The 20,704-nt window shown below is 47.9% G+C and overlaps 1 protein-coding gene across 1 annotated transcript; it reads left to right on the top strand.

Annotated features, from left to right (window-relative positions):
- Positions 1-1,058: 1,058 nt before the first annotated feature.
- On the top strand, positions 1,059-9,966 carry LPAR5 (lysophosphatidic acid receptor 5). Its single transcript, XM_075165191.1, has 2 exons — positions 1,059-1,299; positions 7,336-9,966. Exon 2 carries the CDS (start codon positions 7,654-7,656, stop codon positions 8,764-8,766), a length of 1,113 nt encoding a protein of 370 aa, XP_075021292.1. The 5' UTR covers positions 1,059-1,299; positions 7,336-7,653; the 3' UTR covers positions 8,767-9,966.
- Positions 9,967-20,704: the final 10,738 nt, after the last annotated feature.

Consider the following 20,704-nt stretch of genomic DNA (forward strand, 5'->3'; position numbering starts at 1 on the left):
GTAGATCTGCAAGCCTTTATCGTTACCAGAGCCTTGACAGGAACTGAAGAGACACAAAAAGCTGTGACAACAAAGATCCCAGCAACTAGGAAGTGAGAAAGGGGGTCTGATTAAAAAAGAGAGGCACTAAAAAGGAGCAGGGTGAGATCAGTGATTATGGTGCTATTGTACCCTCCAAGGATTTATGAGCAGCAGGAACATATATCCCTCGGCGTGTCACTCCCTGAATGAGGAGGCAGTGATGGCAGAACAAGGGAGGCAAGGAGTGAGAAAGTCAAACACCAACAGGCAGAGGAGCTGGGCAGGGACTGCAGAGAAAGAGGGAGCCCACAGGCATGGCACCTTCTTCGTGGGGCAGCTGCTCCTGGGGAAGGACGACGGTAGGATTAGTGTCCCCATGACCCGTGTCTTCTCCCAGGTGTGCTGGGACTGGCAAAGCAGAAATAGGACTTGAGGCAACAGAGTGCCAGATGGGCTCTGCAGAAGGGCAGATCCCTTCCCAGCTATACGTGGCAGTGCTAGGTCACAGATGTCCTGCTAAATCAGCCCTTGCACTTTCTTATCACTGTGCCTGCTGTAGCCTTGAATAACAGGGACCGATGTCTGTGGCAAACATGCCTTTGCCTGCCACAGGCACTGACACCTCTTCAGACCTCGGTTCTTTTTGGGTCCCTGATGCATGCCAGCGGTGCACAGCTGGGCCCCTGGGCAGGAGCTCGTCCTCAAAGCACCCAAGCCCATAGGATTGACAGGACTCCGAGCCTTTGCGCTGGCTAGTGATTAAATCAACTTCACTCTCACTTCCCGTATTTCACTTCTACCTCCTGTTTGGCAATATTTTGGGGAGGGGGATGTTTTAATTTTCCCCTGTCAGTCCTGGGGGCGGCTGAGTTAGCATGGGAGCAAAGACGAGCAAGTATTTGGCACTATGACCCAGGGCAGGTCTCCTCAGTTGCAAGGACACCTGGGTGTTGCTTCTTTCATGATTACATTTGCTTTCATAGGATGATTTTTAGCTTATCAGCTTTGGATAGCAAAGTTCATGCTTTGTGGCCAGCCAGAAGTGCATCAGGAAGTGAGAAAGGAGGGGAGATGAACTGCAGCTTGACAGACGTAGAACCAGCAATGGCGCAGTAGGGGACGGCTGTGATTTGGATGAGCAAGTAGCCAAAGAACCCAGCTGGCTCTGTTTTGATTCAAGCTGCTTGCGGTTTTGGTGCCTGGATTGAGACCTCTGGAGTGACAGTGATCACTAGCCAGCAAGCCCGTGTGCACCCTTGGTTCTCCACCAGCAGAGAGGTAAGCGAGACGGAAACATCTGGAGAGCTGGATGGTCTGGGCGCACTGGGCACTGGTCCCCGCCAGCTGCTGCACGTGTGCTGCCGGACCGGACCACAGGGCACTGGGAAACTCTCTACACCTCTTCAGTTGCCTAGTGAACCTGGAGGTGCAAGGCAAATCTCAGTATTTATTCAAATAGAGGTTTTCTTTGGGACCCTATGATACTAAAAGCACGGGCAGCCTGTAGAGCTTACTTGCCAAGGTGCCCACAATGGAAGTCCTCTTCCACGGGGCCCTCAGGAGATGATGGGGGGTGACACCTCTAGGGAGTAGGCAGTAGCAGTGTGATCAGACCTTGTGAATTAAATACAGAGGTCTCAGCTTTGATGTCATGTATCTCTCATTAAAAACAAGCCATCCTAAGTCTTGAATGTCTTCACGGTTCTAATCATCACAATAATCTCATTTCTTGTTTAGAAAAAAGGTGAAAAGTGGGACTTAAATGTCACCTACAGCAAGTAAAAAGCATCCACATTTATGAAAAAATATACCTTTGATTTCTGAAGCAAAGTTGGGTGGTTTTTTTAAGGTTTGGTGTGCTCTTTTTTACTTCCTCTTGGTTTCAGATTTACTAAGCGAGCTTGTGCAGTTTGCGTTTTCAGCTGCGCTGCTCTGCACCCCAATGCCACATTCTCTGTCTGCGTGCCCAGGGCAGCCCCAAAGCGCTCCAGGGTTTAAATGACAAGTCACTCTCGGAAACACTGATCCTACGGTGTGCTTGGCAAGATTTTTCTAGCTGTCTTTTTCCACCTCTTTTCTCAGCCCCATGCATAACGCTGTGTCCCACCACGCTGTGGTCCTTCATCATTTTTGCAGTGCTAGGAAGGCAGTGGCTATTGGTGAGATAGTGTCAGGAGAGAAGATGCCCAGGACCAGGCAGCGAGATGCCAGGCATACATCTCATCTCAGGGCATGCCTGCCTATTCCAGCCCCTGTATGTAAGTACAGCTAGGGTTTCCCACCTCCCAAAAGAAAAAAACTCAAAATCCCCATGGGTTTTGCATGTCCTGTGGGGACTCCTTGCCTAGCAGCTGTTTTGCTGCCTCCAGCAAGAGGTGCCCACCCTGGGCCCAACCTCTGGCTCATCTCAGTCCGGCACCCCACGCCAGCCAGGGCCCTGGGCAGCTCCCGAGCGCTTGGGGGAGGCACGTGGCTGTCGCCCGAGTGGGGTGGTCACAGGAGGGGTGGGAGGGGAGGACAGTGCATTCTTTTCAACTGTTTTTTTGAAACATCCTTGCCCATCCTCCAGCGTCACATTCTCCTCCCCCCTCACACAGCCACAGCAGCCAACGTTGCCCCCATCTTACACTTTTACTAGCACCTCTTCCTCCCTCACCGGTGTTTTCCCTTCCTTCTAGTTTCTGCAGCTCCTCCTCCCCTGCAGCGGTTGCTCATAGTGTGTGTGTGTGTGCACACGTGTCATGTCTACGTCATTCCCCCTGTCCCCTCTCCCAGAGCAAGAATACTAGCAACAAATTCATTTTCCACCTGAAAACAGAAAGAAGTATCTGCCTAGGTAGCATCTGTGGTCTGAATTGCTTTTTTCTGTCCCTGCTGGAGAAAAGGCCATGGTCTGGGCAGATGGCCTTCAGGGGCTCATATTGATCTTCACCGAGAGGTAAAAAGAGGCTTCCTCCACTTACTGGGCCACATCAGATCAGTCACCAAACAGAAAGTTCCTTCAGGATTTCAGGACAGCATCTCATTGTGAGGAGGAGGATGATTCAGCTGTGGTACCATTGCCTCCTTACACAGGTGATGACTTGAGACCTCTCAGCAGCTGTTGCGTAGAGCAATGAGTACTTGAGGTTCTTTTAAAGGCAGCCACAAAGAACATGGCCTGTGGCTCTCAGACATTAACCAACAAGGATAATCCAACCAGTTTCACCTCTTCTGTCTCCCTGCTACCAGCCTGCTTTACCTGTAGCTTTTCTCTTCAGTAAGGGACAGTCAAAACAGTACCTCCAGAGCTCTGCGGAGAAACGCTCCGTTCCCACAGCTTCATCTTTCCAAAGACCATGCATGTACGCATCTCATTTCATGTCTCTGAGATCTTGATTACAGTATCTGTTACGTCAAATTTGAGACTATCAGCTTAGCTTCAATAACACCACTGTTAGTGGATTATTGCTTCTGTGTTTCCATCCAGTCAGCAAAAAAAAATCCTCTCAAAAAACCCCAATCTATTTTCCACTCTCAGTGATCTTTGCTGCCAGTTTAGAACTCTGCTGTTTGGTGTGTCGAAGGCTGAAGGGCTAGTATGTAAGGAAAGACCACTCACAAAAAAAGAAAAGGTGATGGTGGGAAAAAGGTAAACAGAATTCTTGCACTGGTGTTCATGGCAGCAAAGCCTGGGAGGTTTCCACAGCAGAAACTCTCTTTACAGGGAAATTCATCAAAGGACTGTCTCTGATCAAAACAGTGGTAGGAATGGTTATGGAGCAGCAATATGAACTAAGCAGTGTCTGAAACCACGTGGCTCCTACCCCAGAGTTCCGAAAACAACTAAAGGGTGAAAGACCTGACTAACTGTGGTGTAAAAACGTTTGATTAAAACTGCTTTTAAAGGCTCACTAGCAGACACAATTTGCGAAAAGGCTCTTGGGGGATTTCAGACCAGGGAGCTTGATGTCTGTGCTGAAGAAATTAGTAGAAGCTATAATAAAGGAAAAAAACAATTGGCATGCAGTCACATCTAATTACTGGGGAAGAGTCATCACAGCTTTTATAAAGAGATGCTGTGCCTCACAGTCCTTCTTTGAAGGAGTCAACAAGCATGTGAATGGTGGCCCATGTGGATTTCCAAAAGGCTTTCAAAAGGGCTCTCACCAATGGTGCTTAAAGAAATTTAGAGAAAAGGTTCCTACCTGGATAAAAAATGCCTAAAAGATAGGACAGAGAATGAGGGTAGATGGTCGGTTTTCTCAGTGGAGTTCTAAGACACCAGTGCTGGGGCTTGGGCTGTTTGACTTATTCATGAGGGATGAATAATGAAATAACAAATCTGTTGGAGGCACAAAATTATTCAAGTTAGAGAAGATGAGGGTTGGCTGCAAAGAACTGCAGAGATTAAGATACGTGTGAGTGACGGGCCTTAAAATAACAGCTGAAATTTCATCTAGCTAACTGATGAGAAAAAATCTGAACTGACCATTACCCCTTGCAAATGAGATCCACGCCTACTCAGCTCAGTGCATACATATCATCAACATCGTGTATGTTTTGAGCACCCCACCACAGGGCTCACAAAGGCTGTAGCAGAAGTGGAAAGGTTCTGAGATGGGCAACAAGGACAGAATGGCTCCTCTGCAAGGAACAACTATGAAGACAATGACCCTTTAGCCTCAAAAAAAAAAAAAAATTTCTGAAGCGGAACATCGTAGATGTTTATAAAAGCATCAGTGATAAGGTGAAGGTGAATAGGGATGTTTTCTTCCACTGTCTCTTCCAGTACTAAAACAAGGAACTGAATCTAGCAGGTGGGGACTGAAAAATGAGTACAAGGAAGTGGTTCTTCACCTGAGATGCGATTAAGCTGTGGAACTCCTTGGCATTCCTGGCACTGGATGTTGTAAATGGTAAATGGACTCAAAAAGCAACCGGAAAAAAGTCATGAAAGAAAAATTCCCTGAGGACTACTGAATACAAATAGATCACCTCTGGCTCAGGAAATCCCTGGGCTACAACATGCTGGAGGCAGGAAGAGAACTTGAGGGAGCATAACTACATGATTGCACTGGTCTTACATTATACCTTCACCATTCATGATTTGAGACAGAATATAGTTGTAAGATAGACCACTGATCTCACACAGTATGGACCATGCTTACATATTACATTCTCTAAAGGTGTTTATTGAATACCTCTTGATAAAAATAGCTTGTCTGTGGAGACAAGTCACCTTCACCTGACACCTGGGTACACATGTTAGAGCAGGTCATGGTCTGTCACAGAGCGTCAGTCTCACTCATTTTGTCGTGGTCAAGACAAAGGTCTCACCAGTCTGTTCAGTCTGCAGTCATTGCAAGGTTTCGGCTCTAGCAAAAGCTGGCATATTCTCCTTGAGATTTTTTGAAACATCTAATCATTTCACTTGAAACCAAGAACATTCTTGCACATTTGCCTTGTTTTGCAGGATTATCTTATACTTTAAATTTATGCAAGTCTTCACACAAAGTTTTCATCCATCATTGTCAAAGAAGGGTGAAAGCCACTCAGATGTAGCTTGACAAACCAGTAGAAGTTCCTCTAAGAAAACTGTCTTGGTGGTGGACCTGCCCAACAACACAAAAGCATGGGAAAGTTGATAGCTGTCTACCCTCTCATATTAGACTTCCACTTCCGTTGTTTAACATATTGTTGCCAGAATGAATCTTTTCCTACCTATGAGGTCAGCACATACTTCTTCTGTCTTTAATAGATCCTCCTTCTAGATCTGTGCATTGCCCCACAATACCATCCAGAAGGTCTGACATGTTTGTCATGCCTGTCAAGTTGCCGAGTAGCTTCCTCTTACAGTAATATCAACCTTATGTAAAAATTTCCTCTAGACAGAAAATTCTATTTTCCTTTTGAGGTAGACCACACTCTTCATGGGCTCTGTGAGGGAGTCCCTATCTAACCCCTACAGCTACAGGGAATTCTGTCATACTTACCAACCCCCACTCCACTGTGACAGCTTTGAGAGCGGATGTCTAGTTTTAGGATCATAGAATAATTAAGGCAGTCTCTAGCCCAACCTCCTACTCAAAGCGGGTCAGCTATCAGATCAGATAAGTTTACTCTGGACTTTAGACTCTGGTCTTGAAAACCTCCGAGGATGGAGACTCCACAACCTCTTGGGGAAACCCTTTGCAATGCCTGACTGTCCTCACAGTGAAAACATTTTTCCCTATACCCAGTCTGAATATCTATTGCTTCAATTTATGCCCACTGCCTCTTGTTCCCCTGCCATGCCTCACTGTGAACAGCTAACTCTGTCCTCTTCCAGTAAACCACCTTGCAGGTATGGGGAGGCAGCTATTATATCCCCTGGAGCCTTCTCTTCTCCAGCTGAACAAGCCCAGTTCCATCAGCATCTCCTCATGGGGCAAGTGCTCCAGCCCCCAGATCTTTTTGGTGGCCTTCCACTGGGCTTATTCCAGTTGATCAATGTGTGGCAGGGCAGTGCTACCATTAGTATCTAGAGTGGCTACCAGTCTCCCACCACTTCGGAGTCACAGGTATGTTTTTCCACATCAATCCCATGACTCTTTCTGCTTTACTGTGTGCTCCCTTACCTGGGTGTGCTGCTCTGTGTTTGTGGGACATCGGCTGCTTCATGCTTTATGGTGGTGTAAGCAGGAAAATGATCTGAGGACATCCAATCCAAATAGGCGCCACTGGTCCCATGCAAGAAAGAACACCAAAGGAAGTGTATGAATGTAAGCAACGTAAGGAACTCCAACTAGCTCGGGCTCAGGTTTGTGTGGGTTGTTTCACCTAGGAAAAGGAGCTAGGGTGGAGTCAAGTCTAACTGTAGTATAATTCTTTTTATCTGGATGGATGTACAAAGTCCTGGTTCTCTGATATAAAACAATACTAAGCAGTTTTTATTTTAAGTTCCTTCCAGTCAGCATTTTTCCCTCAAAATGCTTCCTCTCTTCTTTTTCTTTCTCTCTCTCTCTCTCTCTCTGTTTTTTCTGGAGCTGCCTTGACTACTTTCCCTGTGTGCTCTTGTGTCCCTTTCATGTATACATGTGTTCTCAGCAGTGATCAAAGCAACGTGCACTTTCTGGGGCTGAGCGATAAATGATTCTGTACAACAATTACCTTTTCTGCGCTCTGGCTTCTTCTGCCATTTAATTACTCACTTTCCCACTGTCCATTTTTTCTTAGTCTTTTGGTTTCTTTGCGAATTCTTGCAGCAGAAGCCATCATGGTGGAATTTTGGCCTTTCAAGAGATTTCCCCCTCTCACTTAAACTCTTCTGTCTTGGTCTTCCACTCTGACCAGGAATTGTGTGAACTGGCAATGACCCTCCATCGCATCAGCATCCCCATAACCACTGAAAAGAATTGCTGAACTAGAGGCAGAAGCTGATCTAGCTGACGACGTTACCATCCCTGCCAGATGACCACTGACCAGCAATCCAAAGCAGCACCAGTCAAGAGAGAGATGTGCCCATCTACCTCCCAGCTGCAGATGAGGGGAATGACCTGCCCATAGCTTCTTAGAGGGGAATGACTTCTCTCAGTGCTTTTCTTTGTGCCTCCTTAGCCCACCAGCAGGCTCAGCCACCTCAGCAAGACCCTCCCCTGATCCCCGCTGGGCATGTCAGCTTCCAATGTGTCTCAGACATGCAAGGATTACAGCTTCAACCACCACCTCCTCCTGCCTGGCTACATCCTGATATTCATTACAGGTTTGATGCTGAACGTGATGGCCCTGTGGATATTCATCCACTACCTGCGCCTGAAGTCTGTGGTGATGATCTACATGTTCAATCTGGCCGTGAGCGACCTCACCTTCACACTCCCTCTGCCGCTGCGACTCTACTACTATTCCAACCACCACTGGCCCTTTGGTAACACCCCGTGCCAAGTCTCTGGCTCTGTCTTCCAGATCAACATGTATGGTAGCTGCCTATTCCTCATGTGCATCAACCTGGATCGCTATGTTGCCATTGTCCACCCCCTTCGCTGGCGGCATCTGCGGCGCCCCAAGGTGGCCAAGCTCCTTTGCCTGATTGTCTGGGTTGTGATCTTCATGGGCTCCATCCCCACTGCCATAGTCCACAAGCAAAACCACTGTAAGGAACAGAACCAGACTGTTTATCTCTGCTTTGAAAGCTTTAGTGACGACATGTGGCAGAATCACCTCTTCCCCCTAGTTATCCTGGCTGAAATCTTGGGGTTTCTCCTGCCTCTCAGCTCTGTGACATACTGCTCGATTCGGATCTTTCAGGAGCTCTGTCAGAACAGCCAGACAAAGACCCTGCGACAGCAGAAGACCATCCGTCTCCTCTTGGTCAATCTGGTCATTTTCATTATCTGCTTTGTGCCTTACAACACTACCCTGGCAGTTTATGGGATGATAAAGGCCCAGGTCATTAAAGTTGAGCGAGAAACACAGGTCTCCGTGCGCCAAGTGTTAATTATGACAATGCTGTTGGCCAGCATGAACTGCACGCTGGACCCCTTGATCTACTACTTTAGTACTGAGGGTTTCCGCAACACCTTTAAGAAACTGCGGCGGGGACAAGCCTGGGACTCAGATACAGGGATGCTGAAGAATCAGATTGTGGAGAATAAGTCAACCCGAGACCATGCTGTCTCAAAAGTAAAACAGTTCCCAGCTGGAAACTTTATCCGTCCCAATGAATCTTTGCCATCACATCCTACTGCAGTATTTTTGAACGGCCCTATTGAGGACTCGGAAATATGACCACAGAAAGGTCACACCAATTGCAGACTCACCCATTCAATAATTACAGCAAGACTGTGGGAAACAGCTGAGGGTAACTTAGCAACCTGTTTGAGGGAGCACAGCAGAATGTATGTGGGTGAACGTGATGATACAAAGCTGAAGGATGAAAGGTTGTTTTGAATAAACAGAGATGTCTTGGTGACATGGTCCCACCTGACTCTTTTGGTACAGGAAATATAGTGGGGAACAAGGACTTGAAACAAACCTCGTGTGTCTAGGTCTGGTCAGCACAGATTCCTATAGCAAGCCCACCCTGCCTGAGCACCTCCTGGCTGCACGGTAACGTGAAGCAGTCCTGGGGTTAATCAAACCACGGATGCGGTACTCACTGCTGACAGAGTGAATTTAGTGGCAAAGACTGAGGGAAACTTTGTTTTTTTTTTTTAACTAGATGCTTCAATTTGAGTCTTAAATCCACCTAAATAAGTGTCTTAATTTTCAAAAAGAGTCGAAGCATTTAGCAACCCTTGTTGGGGTCAAGAAGAATAGCTGGGTGTTTAGTACTCTTGCAGAAAATAGGTTCCTAATTGTATAGTAAGTCACAGACCTTAGCAAAACAATCTTTAAGAGGTATGTCAAATGTGCTTGTGCAGCTGTACACACACACAAGCAGCACAATGGCTATACATTTACCTAAAGCAAAATGGCTTGGGAAACACTAGCATACTCAAAAATACAGCCGGCATTCATAATGGCCCCAGAAAAAAAGAGGATACCAATACTGTCGTCATTTCTGAAGCTGACATTGACGTTAGTGCTTTGCACTTTCTTGTTGCTCGGCCACAGGGTGATTGATTTCAGGTCAGAGTGATTTTCACTGTTAAAAAGAAATGATGTCACAGAATGAGGCTGCGGGGAAATATATTTGCTTGCACTGTTTGTACATGCTTTTTCAGCCTGCACTGTATGCGGAAGCCCTATAAATCTCCCCCGAAGCGAGAGACCCAGCTGTACACAGGCAGTGCCAGAAACCCCAGTTACTCACTCCTGCCAGTGACCAAGGGTTGCCTTTCCACTTGCACTGCAAAACAGCCTCTCTGTGGCTTCCAGCAGGACCCAGGCTATCCCAGAGTGGGTTCATTATGGTACATTTTAAATTTTTTGGAAAATGTTTAAAGAATGGTAATGGAAAGTGACAAGAAATGCTGTTCAGAGTAAAGTCCCAGTTCTTAGACTTTTAAATTAGCAATGAATCTTATTTCAAGTCCCTACCTCATGACTGCTGCGGGAATAAATGTATTGCAATGCATCATGGTTTTGTGTTACAATACAGTTTAGGAGACACAGCGTTTTAACTCCATCTTTCCAGTCTCCCTTGAAGACATTCTCTTTTACTACAGGTGACTGTAGAAGCAGGTCTTCAAGAAGACCTGTAGAAGATGATGAGCCTCTCCACAGACAGATCCTTGTGTGACAGGCTGCCTTGGGAGACATATGCCCTAGGTAGGCCAGCCCTGTCCCCTTTCTTAGCCCGTGCATCACCAGCAGACCAGCCTTGAAATATGACTGCAGATGAAGGACATTTAACGGTGTCTGAAAGATGCAGTGAGAGAGGTGGAGGAGGGCTTGCGGGGCAGTAGATATTTCTATTTTGAAAATTCAGGACCGCCATGTGAATGTGAATCATTTGTGATATAGTGCAGCTGGAGAGGAAACAGAGCTGTGTGCATACCTTCTGCTAGGGTCCGATGCTACCCTTTTGTTCTGGGATTTACGAGGTAGCGGAGTGATATTGCAGCAACTGCACTGCCGTCCATTTCCATATCTTCCTCCACCTTCCTCTCTCCTAGACCCCCTTCCTTGTCCCTGTTCCTCTGGTCCTTTCTCCCTTCCCCAGATCTAATACACCATGCACCTGAGCATCAACACAATGTCTTCACTGCTGTTTTCTTCCCTGCCCAGAGAAGTTGATTTTTTCTTTCCTTTTCACTTGGCTAGAGCACTGTCATAGATTCACAGAAAGATTTGGGTGGGAAGGGACCTCCAGAGGACCTTCCCTCCAGCAAGGGCTGGCTGCTCCCTGAAGGAAGGGCAGCTGAGAGCCAGGTGTGGTAACAAGGCAGGCAGAAGAAGGGCCTTCCCCAGCAAGGGCCCCATCCCACAGCACCTGAGCAAGGCGAGCAAGGCAGGTACGGTGACGGTAGCCGGGTTCAGCTGAGAATCCAGATCGTCAGACAAGCCTGTGGTGACGAGGCAGGTCCAAGGTCAAACTAAGAAGTCAAGTCAGCATCAGGATCAAGTCTGGAGGCAGTAACCAGGGTGAGCCACAGTCCAGCGATTGCCAGACAAGTCCATCATGACAAGGCAGGTCTTGGGTCAAGCCAGGAAGCCTATCAATGGGTCTAAATCAACACAGTCCATGGTCAGGCATGGGCAAGACTGCTCAGGCAGGAGCAAGACTGCTCAGGCAGGAGCCAAGGGCAAGAGCACCAGCTTAAAAGCAGCTCCTGGGGCAGGGGGTCAGCCCTGGCTGAGGCTCCAGCACAGCTTTCTGGAAACTCTCCCCGAAGTCACCAGAGGGAAGGGGCACCCCTCGGCCGCACTGTCTCTGACTTGGCCCCAGGCTCACACAGCCAAAGCCCCAGGAGCAGGGAAGATGCAATCAGGACCCTGAGCTAGTTCAGGTTGCTCAGGGCCTTGTCCAGATGCCTTCTGAGCACCTCCAAGGATGCAGGTTCCTCAGCCTCTCGGGGCACACACACCAGTGCTGAAGCATGCCCTGGGTAGAGGCTTTTCCTAATGCTCAGCAGGAATCTCCCTTGTTGCAAGTCATGGCTGTTGCCTCTTGTTCTTCCTCGGGGCCACTGCGAGCAGAGTCTAGCTCCATCTTCTCCATACCCTCCCTTTAGGCAGTGGCAGACACCAGTTAGGTCCCCCTTGACCTCTTCTTCCCCAGGGTCAACAGGTTCAGCTCCCTCAGCCTCTCCTCACAGGCCACGTGCTCCAGCCGTTTCAGTGACCATCTGTGGGGCTGTCCACAGTTTGTTGATGTCTCTCCTGTACTTGTGGACCCAATGCTGCACAGGTGCTGAATAAAGAGCAGTAATCACTTCTTCCCACCTGCTGGCTGCACTCTTGCTAACAGCACCCAGGATGTGGGAAGCATCAGCAAAAGCACCAAGGGTGGTGCTCCCTGGACACTGGTGACTGGTAACAGAGGAGACCTCTGGGAGGCACGTGCACCAGCCTTGCACCCGTGTCCCCAGGGCATGCTTCTGCAGTTGGCATCCTCACAAGATGCACCTGATTCCCCCAAGCTGGGGCGAACAGCAATCTTTCAAAGGCCTGCAAGCTTGCCAAATATGAATGAAATGTCAGGCGGCAGACGCCACTCCTTCGGAAAAGGCTGCTCCTCTGCCAAAGATACAGTATCCCCCCCCAAAACACAACACAGAACTTCTCAAAAAGAACATGAGGAAACATCTTTTCTTACAGTTTCATTCCTGAAAATAGCAGAACTATTTTCACCTGGAACATTTTATAAATATTCCACCTCCAGCAGAGGAAATTTTAGCTCAAATATTTTGACAAAATTATAAATAACTGAAAAGCTGATCTCTTAATGGATCTCATCAACCAGTTTAACAATAACGGGGGCTGCTGGTCATGCTACATGCAGTAGAAAAGTTCCTGACTTTGGGTATCTGAAGGCTTTCCTTAATTGTTATATATAGGCAATGGTGTGCCCAGTGTGGGCTGTTGGATTTTGTCCTTTGGGTTTTAAATCATTTTCAGCTTGCATTGGTTTTGTGTCATTTTTGAGGATTCTAGTCAAATTTAATTGCTTTGGATTCTGGAGAGGATTTTGGTTATTTTTCATGTTTGCCAGAGAGAATCAATGTTAGCTAGGTCTTCTGCTTCTGCATTTTTGCCTTTGTTAGCCTGACTTTTTTATTCCATCACGTGGTGATAGAGAAGAGAACATGCATATACTGTCTCTCAGTGAAATGAGTCACTCACCTTATCTTGCTTTATAGCTTCGATTTAATGAGTATGTATAAAAAAGCCAAACAAACAAACCTGAAAGTCCTAGGGTATGACGGTGTCCAACAATAGCAATTGCTACAAAACGGAACCACTTTAAAGCATGTGTTTAAAACAACTGGAACAAACTACATGAAGCGATGGTATTCAAGAAAGGAAAGTTAAGTGGGAATATAAGCCTTTTCAACCTCTATAATTGACACTTTATGTCCTACTGCAATAATTCTTGAATTAGTATTTTTGCTAAGTATGTCAGAGGTAAAATATGCTATTCATTGTTCCCCTGCACTTCGTGTCATTCACAGATGTGAACATTAAAAAACGTCTTCTTATCAAGTAAGACTAAACAAGTGAAAGGTCAGAGAGATGGCAAAGGAGCACAGAATGCTTATTCTATATGGATCAGACAGTTATCTGCAAAAATGCATAAACACATTAAGATTTGTCATTGTTTAACCCCAGCCAGCAACTAAGCCCCACCCAGTCACTCCCTCACTCCACCCCGGTGGGATGGGGGAGAGAATCGGAAGAGTAAAAGTGAGAAAACTCGTGGGTTGAGATAAAGACAGTTTAATAGGTAAAGCAAAAGCCGCACACGCAAGCAAAGCAAAATAAGGAATTCACTCACTGCTTCCCATCGGCAGGCAGGTGTTCAGCCTTTCCTCTAGGAAAGCAGGGCTCCACCACATGTAATCTGGGAAGACAAATGCCATCACTCCAAGCGTCCCCCCCTTCCTTCTTCTTCCCCCAGCTTTATATGCTGAGCATGACGTCATGGTATGGAATATCCCTTTGGTCAGTTGGGGTCAGCTGTCCCGGCTGTGTCCCCTCCCAACTTCTTGTGCACCCCCAGCCTACAGGCCTTGACTCTGTGTCAGCACTGCTCAGCAGTAACGAACACATCCCTGTGTTATCAACACAGTTTCCAGCACAAATCCACAACATAGCCCCATACCAGCTACTATGAAGAAAACTAACTCTGTCCCAGCCAAAACCAGCACAGGATTTCAAGTCTTTTGCCTTCCAGAACAGACATGCCAGTCACTTCTGGAAATGGTTCCTTATTTGGATGATATAGAAATGTATTTTTATTATATTTTTTATCACGACTATTAATTGTGATCTTAATTGTATTTTATACTTTCTAGAAACCCACTGCCACTCTGGGTTCTGTAAATCAGCTTGAAAAGATGTTTCACAAGTCCCAGAACAAGCCAGGCTTAATCTCCAAATTGTTTTTATTACTGCTTGTTTTCCTTCCACCACGTACTGGCTGCATGCCTCCCACCACTTGATGTATCCCTCCAACGAAACAGCATTTAGTATTACAAACGCCCTGAGCAACTTAAGCTGTGCCTGCTTTGAGCTTAGGAGGTTATCCCCCCAGTCGCTGGGAGTTAAAACAGATGTCCTCCAGAGGTCCTTCCAACCTAAACAATTGTATGATTCTCTGACCTTGTGTTTTAGATGCTGATCTGGTGTCTCACGCATTTTTCAGCTTCTTCATTATCATTCCCTCTTAGAGTTGTTCTCGCTTGGATTACGCTTTGCGTAGCCTGCCTGCCTTCCAGCTGCAGCCAGAGCCCTTGATCCTGTGGCTCGGAGCGGTCAGTCTAAGCTTCGCATTTCATGAGTCCCTTTTGAAGCCTTTCTTTCAAACTCTTGCATTCTGCAATGCTAACAGAATCTCGGCAGAGGCCAGGCTGTCGCTGCACTGATACCGCTGTACATCCTGCTAACCAAAATCGTCTCAGGGCTTCCTTGCAGTTTCCCACATTTCCATGTCATCTGCTGTCTCTGCTCTTAACCTCGAAGAGATCTTTGGGCGTGGATCACATTTTGTTTGGCTTGCGTAGCGCCTTCCACAGTGGGATTGTGGTCTCTGAGGGCTCCCAAACAAAATGAGAAGAAATAGTGTAGTATCACTGAAAAACCTGCTATGCTGCTAAATTTGTTGAGGATGTTTGAGAGTCTGGATGTGCTAAAGCCAGACATAGCTATCCCTGCTTTAACCTATTTCACTCAGATAATAACAGTGACAAGGGAGCGGCGATCTAGTCTTCCATGCTAGCTGTGAAACCTCCCTGCCCTGTAAATACTACCCACCGAAGCGCAGGCAGTCACTCTCCGCTTCAGTCCCCGAAATACAAGGGAACAAGAAAGTACTTTTCTCCAGGAGGGCAAAGGGTGGAGGGGAAGGACCAAACTTTTCACCACAAAGTGATGATGAAAGACCTTTCCTGACTTCGGGGGGAAAAAAAGAAGAAAGGAAAAAAAAAAAAGGAGAAAAAAAGGAGAAAACCAGTACTGACATCACTGAACTATAAAGCAACTGTCACTGCATCAGGAATGGACTCAGATGACAGGACCAAACCCTCAGCACGGTGTGACACCTGGAACAGCCTGTCCCAGCTTCAAAGGGATACCTGCAGGCTCTCCGTCTCTTAGTCTTCGCCCTCCCAGGAGCCTGTGTGGGTAAAGCACACCGAACCAGGTATAGTCAGGGCTAGGTGAAATGCGGGGGGTGCTTTCACCAAAATGAATGTTTTGTGACGAAAAAATTTCATTTTGACCAACATTACCGTTTGCTTTCATGATTTGAGCGGGTTGGGTTCTTTTCTCTGAAATAACAAAAGAATTTCCGAATCCAAAATAACACCTATATGATTGCAGCTGTACGTCCCTCGGCGACCACGCACACGAGCAGAACCACACGCGCGGAGTGGTCGGTGGCAGATTAAAAGGGGGGAAACGGCCCCCCCCGCCGCCCGGCGGGCGGGGCGGGCTGCAGCCCCCCCGCCCCAGGGCCGCTGCCGGCGGGAGGGCGGCTCCGAGCCGGGCGGAGGAGGCTGCCGCTGCTGCTGCTGCTGCCGCTGCCGCTGCCGCTGCTGCTGCCACCGCTGCCACCGCCCCGCGCCGCCCCCCGCCGCTGCCACCGCCCCGCCCGACTCGCGCTCTCCGCGGCCAACAGCGGCCCCCGGCGGCGGCGGCGGGGCCGAACCGGCGGGTCCCCCGGCGAGGGGGGGGCTCCCGGCACCCGGCCGAGGCGGGACCGCGCCGCAGAGGCCGCCGCCCCCAGCGCCTCGGGGAAGGACCGGGATGGGGGCTCAGCGCCCTGCAGCACCGGCCCCCTCCGAGATGCCCCGGGGCCGGTGCCGCATCCGCTGCACCAGGCCGGCCCGGCAGCACGGTTTGCGCTTCGCAACCACTCTGAGGGCGCAGGAGCTGGATTTTGGGGGAGGGGGGAGCGGGTACCCTGCCTCCCCAGCGGCTCCCCGGGCGAGCTGGGGCCGGGTGGGACCCCGTGTCCGCGGGGCGTTCGTGGCCTGCGCTGCCGGGCGGGAGGCTCCTTCCCCGGACTGCAGCCATCAAGGCTGATTGCCCTGCCTCATCGTGCAGCGGGGCACGGCTCTATTTCTTGTTCTCCCAGCCTTTGGGGAAAAGGCAATTAAAAAAAAAAAAAAAAGATGGTTCTAAAGGGAAGAAGCTGTAAAAGAGAATGAAGTAAAGGTGAGTGCATCTTCCCCGGGAGCGGAGGGAGAAGGGGAGTTAATTTTGTTGCCAGGACAGCAACACCCCAGTACGAGATGAAGAATAGAGAAGCAACAACAATAAAAGCGTTTGAAAGTAATCTCGCCCATCACACAGGTCAGTGTCGTCCGTGAGGGTTTTGCCTGATCAGAGCCCGGCAAATGCTGAACTCGCACATTTAGGGAGCGCTGCAATGAATGAAAACACACACCCAAAAAAGGTTTCGCAGCCCTGCACTTTGGGTTCAGAGATGCCAGACTTAGTTTTCTCCTTGTGGGCTCCCTGTGCATAGGTGTCACGGTTGTCCTTGGTTACGCAATGACAGATTGTTTTCTCCATGAAGTCCCTTCTTTGTTCCCCGCGTAGGAAGAACACCGCTCACAGAAAGAGAAAAAAAAGTAGCTATTTGCTATTTTTCTTCTTTTTTTTTCCCCACATGCAGTATACAAATCCATCAGCTATTTACTGCACATATCGGCAGAACTCCATTCTGCAAAGAGGGCTACTGATCTTCTCATGCTTTTCTGTAGTATTTATCGTTACCGCATCCAGCAGCTTCGTAAATTTGAATTAACTTCTTTCACAAGAGGCCCATAAGCCAATATGGTATTATTACTATTTTATAGGCAGGAAACTTAGCAGCTAAAATGTATGTTCTGAATTACTTCAGATGTCACTTTTCGGAGTGCTATATAGCAAGTGTACATTCTCTGTGTCACTCCTAGTGATTTCAGTCACAAATACAAGACCTAAGCAATTCTGCGAATCAAACGCCAAAGTCTCAAGCCGAGAGCCTTTGCAAAAGAAGGGGCAAAGGATTGGTGGCTTCTGGGGACAATGTGGTGTATGTGCTGATGCCCAGCATCGCCTGGGGGCTCTGGGGCAGAGGCAGGGGCTGTGAAGGTGGTGGCAAGGGGTTCGCAAACACTGTGTTGTGAGGAGATGAATTTCTGAGATGCTTCTATATCAGTGTGCGACATCTAGATAATGAGCAAGGGGAATTAGACGTTCTCATTGATGAGCATGTATTTGATATAATTAGCATTACAAAAAACCCGGTGGGACGATTTGCATGATTGCAGCGCTTGAGTCCCTGGTTACGGCCTATTCAGAGGGGACAGGGAGGTTAAAAAAAAAAAAGAAGTGTTGGGGAAACATGCTGCTATGACTTAGGGACAGCAGCCGCTGCTGTGCAGCCACTGAAAGCATTGCAGTGTGCCTAGCAGGCTGTGGAGACGGGGAGGCGGCAGGGGAGGGGGGGATGCTATGGGAGACCTGAATCTGGGAGACGTGGGGGAGACTCCTGCAGCCATAGTAAGTATGCCTCGTTAGCACTTGCCGAAATTATTGGCGACAATTTGTAAGCAGGGAAAGGATCAGCACTGCCACAAGCTGGCTTGGTTTTGGGGTGCGTTGTGATGGGTAGCGAGGCATTAGTTGTTGGCCTGAGAATTGGAGGTTGTCTTCGTGACCTGGTTGCCTTATTTGCGCATCTGGAGCGCAACCTGAACCACCAACACGCAGACTTGGTGCTCCAAAAGGACCTGCCTCCAGAGGAGGGAAGTGACGTGGGGAATTAGTCGGGACAGAAAAATACCAGTGAGATCTGGCAGTTGATTGCATGAAGTTTATTACCTAGCCAAAGAGCTCATAGCTATAATCAACAGGAAAATGCCATCTTAGTTCAGAGGTAATATGAATGAGAAATTTAGAAAGTAAAAGGGTTAAGACAGACAAAAAGGTGACATGGGTCATTCTGTCATTCTGTACTTTGTACTTTCTAATCGTGAGGGAAAGGAAAGCCAGTGCGTGAGACACTGTGACTTACCGGACAAGGAAGAATTAAATATAGGAGAACCAATAGGAAAATTCTCTGGCTACTTAATTTAGAAATGGTATTTATTGACTTTAGCTGTTTCAGAGTAACTACCAGTAGCAATATATCGTCAATCTGATAAGTAGATCATTGCCACAGGCAGGGTGACATCGATGCTTCAAAGGAAAATGGTCAGGCTCATCACTTGAGCTATTTTTGAAGCTTGGAAGGGTCCTGTCATGCATACAATTCTCCATTTTGCTTTCTTCAAACCTGACCCTGTGCTACTCTGTTCCCTCCATGCTGTCCTTCCTCATGTCATTTTTCTAGACATGCAGTCTGAAAGTACTAAGAAAAACTACTGTCTTCCAAAAACCTGAGGCACTTTGCACCAAAAATATAATTCAGCTAGGAGAGCAACTTCCCAGGGATCCCAAAACATGGGATGAAGCTGATTGTGCCTGCCTTTTCCACCACTTCCATTTCTGTCCTTGGGTTGACTTCCCTAGCCCTCTATAGGGGGTAGCCTTCACCAATTTCAAAAATAAAAAATAATTTTTAAAAAAAAGTGTTTCCTAATGGCTTGGGTTTAGCATGGAGATGGTGCTAGTGGTCCTGAGAAATAACCTCCTCAGCGCTGATGGTTTGATCCGCCTGAGCTTTGTACCGATTTTCCTGCCTGTGGGCTGAGCGGGGTGGTGGGTGGGAATCTCAGAGTCTGACAGACAGCTCTTCCCTGTGCAGCTGAGTGCTGTGGAGGGTGGTTGTCCTGCTTTATGTTTCAAATTGCCAGGGTTGCCTGTGAGACGTCAGACACTGCACTGCAACAAAGCCTGAAAGGAACAGGAAAGGCTCTGAGACCTACTGGAGAAGATGCTTGTGCTCCTCACCAGAGGAACATTTTGAGATGCTGACAGCACAGCAACCCTACCAATAACACAGGCTCTTCATAGCACTGCGTCTCTGTGCTTGGATGCCAGGGGAAATGCCCAGAACGGCCTTTTGTCTCAGCTCTTTGGACTCATGCCGCAGTGACGGATGCTTTTGGAATCTGAGATGGGGCTTTGCTTGTGTCTGAACCTGCAGCCACTTGGAGCTTACAGCTTCCCGATCTCGTGTAGCTTATGAGTACCAGTTGATACCCCTTGTTCTGCACCAAACCTGCACCAAATCCATCTCAAGTTCCTTCCCCAAATAGCCTAGGGAGTGATTCCCAGGCTATAATTTTGAAAAGAAAGCTGGTCAAGAAAAGTCAGCATCTCTTTCTTATATTTTATTGCTCCCACAGCTTCTCCGGGGGGGAAGAAGGGGGGGGGGGGAGAAAGAGAGAGGGAGGAAAAAAAAAGCCTGAGCATCCATAAAAGGGGGCAAATTACAGAAAGAGAGATTCCACTTGGCTGTACCTGCAACTACCGCAGGGTAAACTGGAAACTTTGTTGGTAAGGTGCAATGTCCTTGTTTTGGCTGGCTGGTGGAGTTTATTTGGCTGTTGAACAAAGAATTGTTATAAAGAAGATGGTACCACAAAGACTTGAAGACCAACTTTAACATCTGACATCGTTCCTGCGTGCAGCTCTGGGGGGTTTCTTAATGCCATCCTTGTTTCTACTTCAAGTCTAGGTGACTGCATCTATTAGCAAACATACCAAGTATTGTTGTAGAGAGAGAAACATGTCTGGGAATGGCACACCTTGTAGGGCTCAGTCACTCTCAGCTTGTCCCACTTTATCCTCCATGGCACCACAGTTTTTGAAGAGGACGGGTAAAGGAGAAGAATCACAGCCTTCAACAGATTTTGGATGGACCCCATCCAGCTCTGGCATCCCAGTCACATGCCCCATCAGCAATTCTGGTGAAACCCCTTACAGCCTGAGCAGTAAGCCAGTGTGGAGGGCAGGTACGGTGATTGTAAGGGGAAGTGAGCAGAGCATGTAGGAATTGGGAAGAGATACAGCACAGACCTTGGGAGCACCTCACACTTTTTTACATAAAGAGGTTTCTATCTCGTCTGCTTACTTCCCCCCGCTCCCCGGGAAAAAAAAAAAAGGTGTAGGATTTGTTAACCAAAGACTTTAAAGCAGATGGGTCTTCATTCATTTGGTTCAGCCTCTGTGACATTACCAAGGAGTCTGGAAAGGGAGCAGATGAGGATGTGGGGACCAGGAGGGATGCTCTTTTGCCCATAAGATGGTCTCAGGATGTCATTTATCAGCTGGTGAAGGAGGCAGATCTTTTTTAGGAGTAACTCAGTTGTGTTTTTTCCTGTGGAGCTCAGAAGCTGTTGTAGAATCCCCTCCATCTTACTCTTTTTTCTTTTTCCTTCTCTCCTTTAGCACTTCATGGTAGCAGTGCTGCCAGCCTCAGCATTCCTGAATCATGACTCAGCAATTATGAGATGCAGGAACTTGAGGGTTTGCTTATGTCCCTAGAACAGGATAGACACTGGTGCTTGCTTGGCCGGCTCCTTGCCCATCCTGCCGTTTCGAATCTCTTTACCCAGTTATCTGAGTGCTCTTCCTGCTCTTTGGCTCCTTAATGAGTCTATCACAGCTTGTTCTTTCCTAT

Source organism: Calonectris borealis, chromosome 1 (genome assembly GCF_964195595.1).
Source record: "Calonectris borealis chromosome 1, bCalBor7.hap1.2, whole genome shotgun sequence".
In the NCBI taxonomy this organism is placed as follows: Eukaryota; Metazoa; Chordata; class Aves; order Procellariiformes; family Procellariidae; genus Calonectris; species Calonectris borealis.